The sequence below is a fragment of the Nematolebias whitei genome, chromosome 15, assembly GCF_014905685.2.
Source record: "Nematolebias whitei isolate Nwh7 chromosome 15, NemWhi1, whole genome shotgun sequence".
Taxonomy (NCBI): domain Eukaryota; kingdom Metazoa; phylum Chordata; class Actinopteri; order Cyprinodontiformes; family Rivulidae; genus Nematolebias; species Nematolebias whitei.
Genome location: NC_056512.1, coordinates 21,562,955 through 21,566,261, shown reverse-complemented (window position 1 = coordinate 21,566,261; position 3,307 = coordinate 21,562,955). Strand labels below are relative to the sequence as shown.

General features: G+C 44.0%; 1 protein-coding gene across 1 annotated transcript in view; it reads left to right on the top strand.

Annotated features, from left to right (window-relative positions):
* Positions 1-3,084, top strand: part of xpnpep3 (X-prolyl aminopeptidase 3, mitochondrial) — a 31,220-nt gene extending 28,136 nt beyond the window's left edge. Inside the window, exons 11-12 of the mRNA XM_037688874.1 lie at positions 2,105-2,225; positions 2,321-3,084. Of these exons, the coding sequence (XP_037544802.1) occupies positions 2,105-2,225; positions 2,321-2,487 (288 nt within the window). The 3' untranslated portion in view covers positions 2,488-3,084. The remainder of the gene's footprint in view (positions 1-2,104; positions 2,226-2,320) is intronic.
* The last annotated feature ends 223 nt before the right edge of the window (positions 3,085-3,307 follow it).

Sequence of the window (3,307 nt, the reverse complement as noted above, 5' to 3'; positions counted from 1 at the left end):
TTCCTTCTTTTCATGCTGATGCCATTTCACTTTATGTGGATAACTTAAGCTCAGCTTTCTCTGATGCCATTAATATAGTCGTACGTATAGCAAAGTACCACATTCACTGTAGTAAGAGGAGAGATAATAAGCCCTCCTTCCTGTTTGATGAACGATTTTAAGTCACACTATTCTTCATTAAGTAGATTTAGGAATCTGCAAAACTGCTAAAATCATTTCACAACAGATACAAACTTATTGTTTTAATTAAAACAAGAAGTTTCTCAAGAAAACAAAACTGATGAGCTTGTCAGCAGGTAAGGGGCGTTTACCTTCGGGACAAATTGAGGTGGTTCATTGGTCAGTTACTGACACGCCTTCTGAGTTGATTGACAGGTTGCACCATCGAGGATCCGATTGGAAAAAAAAAAACAGGAAAAAAAAAAACCCGAGAGCGGCAGCAGCCGCGCTGAGAGGAAGCGGGGCTGTCCAAATGCAGTGGAAGCGGAGCAGTCTGTGCAGCGCAGAGCTCCAAGTCAAGCAGGAGATAACCAGATATTTTGCTTGTGTCCTCACTGCCCTGGGCCCCTTAGAGATCATGGGCCCCTGGGCAGTTGCCCAGTTGCCCATATGGTTAATCCAGCCTTGGCCCTGTCACCTCTGAGCTTAAGGTTGTTTCGTTTTCACACCTGATAGTCCGGTAGACTCTGTTCGATTGGGGACCAAAATTTGGAAAATTGTTTACATTTTCAGCTGGTGCGGTTCACAGTCACACTGCACTGAGTCAGTCGAGACAACCTGTTCCACCCCTCGCCTGTGGTGGCGCTGCACCAAGAACTACTGAAGGAAATGACACGAAAACTTCTGAAGATGACACTTCTTCTTCTTCTGGAAATTCAATTAAATTCAATTCAACCTTTATTCAGACAGATATATCACATTGAGCCTCGAAGACTCATTTACAAGTGAGACCTGATTAGACAGACAAAAAAGTAGTGAAAGTGGGCCATCCTTTTGGCCAGTGGCTGTTTAGTTTCCCCAATGTGCAACAGAAGAGAAGAGCAACATCATCAGGCCAGGATTCTGCAGTCTACACTCATCTCCAGGCCAGCGGTCACTCTTTCAGGGATGAAGATGTTCACATCCTTGATACAGAGGAACGATGGTTTGAGAGAGGAGTAAAGGAGGCCATCTTTGTGAAAAGAAACCGTCCATCATTAAACAGGGGTGGAGGCCTCCATGTTCAACTGTCCCCCTCCTTACAATGCTGTGATTGCTAGTATCACTCAACCCCCTGTGAATAGTAAACAGCTGTCAGGACACTGCAACCAATTGTTGGGGCGCTAACGTTAGGCTGATAGGCAGTAGTACACGGGCAGGAGCCCAGATGGAGGAGGCACATGGAGGTCACATGTGGAGTCAGACAACAACGAGCAGGGACAGTGTCGGGCTCGCAACTGTTAAGTAAGGTGGTGTTGGTGGTGGGGGGGGGGGGGGGGGGGGGTGCTTGACAGAAGCGGAATGTCTATTCAAAATTTTCTGGGGGAAGACCTCCAGGACCTTGCATCCCCTCCCCCCTCGCTATTTGCTTTCCGTTCTGGCATTGATCAGTTTACAAATTATGCCGTGGTTTCAGCAAAGAAGAATCCGTCCAGAGGACCTGATTTAACCTTGTTAGATTTTTCTACCATTACTGAGCATGCATCATTAGACTTTAATAATAGTTTTAATTTGAGGAAAATGGGCAGCACTGTGGCACAACTGGCAGAGCTGCTGCCTCTCAGCGAGCAGGTTACCCTGGTTCAAATCCCGGTCCGGGGGCCTTTCTGGGTGGAGTTTGCATGTTCTCTCCGTGCATGCGGTCTCTTCAGACCTGTCCAGGGTGTACCCCGCCCCTCGCACAGTGATTGCTGGACATGGGCACCGGTGACCCCTGTGACCCAAAAAGGAAGAAGTGGGTAAAGATGATGGATGGAGGGATTTGTGGCAAATATCACATTTGTGTATAAACTTATTTCATCACACTACCTCAATTCCACATCATTATGTAAAAAAAAAAAACCTTTATGTTTTAGATAAAATCAAAGTCTTTAGTTTTCTTTTTGTTTTGTTTTTTTAATCTCAGGCTGCACGACAGTACTGCCCTCATCATGTGGGCCATTACCTGGGCATGGACGTCCATGACACTCCTGAATTATCCCGCTCACAGCCTCTCCGACCAGGAATGGTCATCACAATAGAACCAGGTATTTATAAATATCTCATTGACTTAACTTCGCTTCACAGTTATCAGTGAAGCAAATGCAGTCTCATCCGTTTTCTTCTTTTTCCCCTCCGCCAGGGATGTACATCAGTGAAGACAACAACCAGGCTCCAGAGCATTTCCGTGGCCTCGGTGTCAGGATCGAGGATGACGTTGTGATCCAAGACGAGGGAGGACCTCTGATTCTGTCCTCTGGTGCACCAAAGACCATCGCTGATGTCGAGAAGGCCTGTGCCATGAGATAGGACACCGAGGGAAAGAATTAGGTCAACTTATTGATGGCGGCTGTACATTTCCGTCTCCATGATGATAATTTAAAGCTCAGGAACAGGAGTTGAGAGCCTACTTTTAGGCTTCAGTTTTAGTTGAACCCAAGCTGCAAACATCTAAGAATATGACGTTAAAAATCACTTTGCAGACAAGTGTATTATCCTCACTACACTGGTCACCATACACTGAATGCAAAAGAAAGAGGAACAATCTTTGCACACATGTGCCTTCTGTCATGTTTCAGGAGACTTTATGCACAGAACAGGATATTGAGCTGAGCGTTAAAGGATTTTGTTCTTTATTTAACAACAAATCAGAGCTACAACGATGCAGCGACCCTTGTTAGACACCAAGTTGAAACTCAAAATTAGAAAAAGTTTTAGTTTCCAGCTAAAGGTTCAGCTTGTTCTTTTTTTAGGTGTTTAAACAAAAAAACAAAAATGTTGATTTCTTCCTCATCTTATTCTGCACCACACAAGATCAAAACACCAAATGCAGAACTTTAACTCGCTGCACTTTAATACGAGCTGGGAGAATGAGTACAGAGTATGTTTATGCAGTATTAAATGAAGAGTGACGTGTCCTGAAGGGCTGCTCCTGATTTAAAAATTAGAAAAGTGTTTTTTCAACTTCTGAAAGGTGAAACTTGCACTGATACAAATGTGACTCAGTTATGGTGTTTGTGTGTTTTGGGTTCTTTTAAAGAAAACTGTGTTTATATGTATAAAAAAAATTCAAATAACTGAAGTAAATCGTCAGGTTTGTCTTAGTTTAGAAATTAAGAAGTGAACGCAG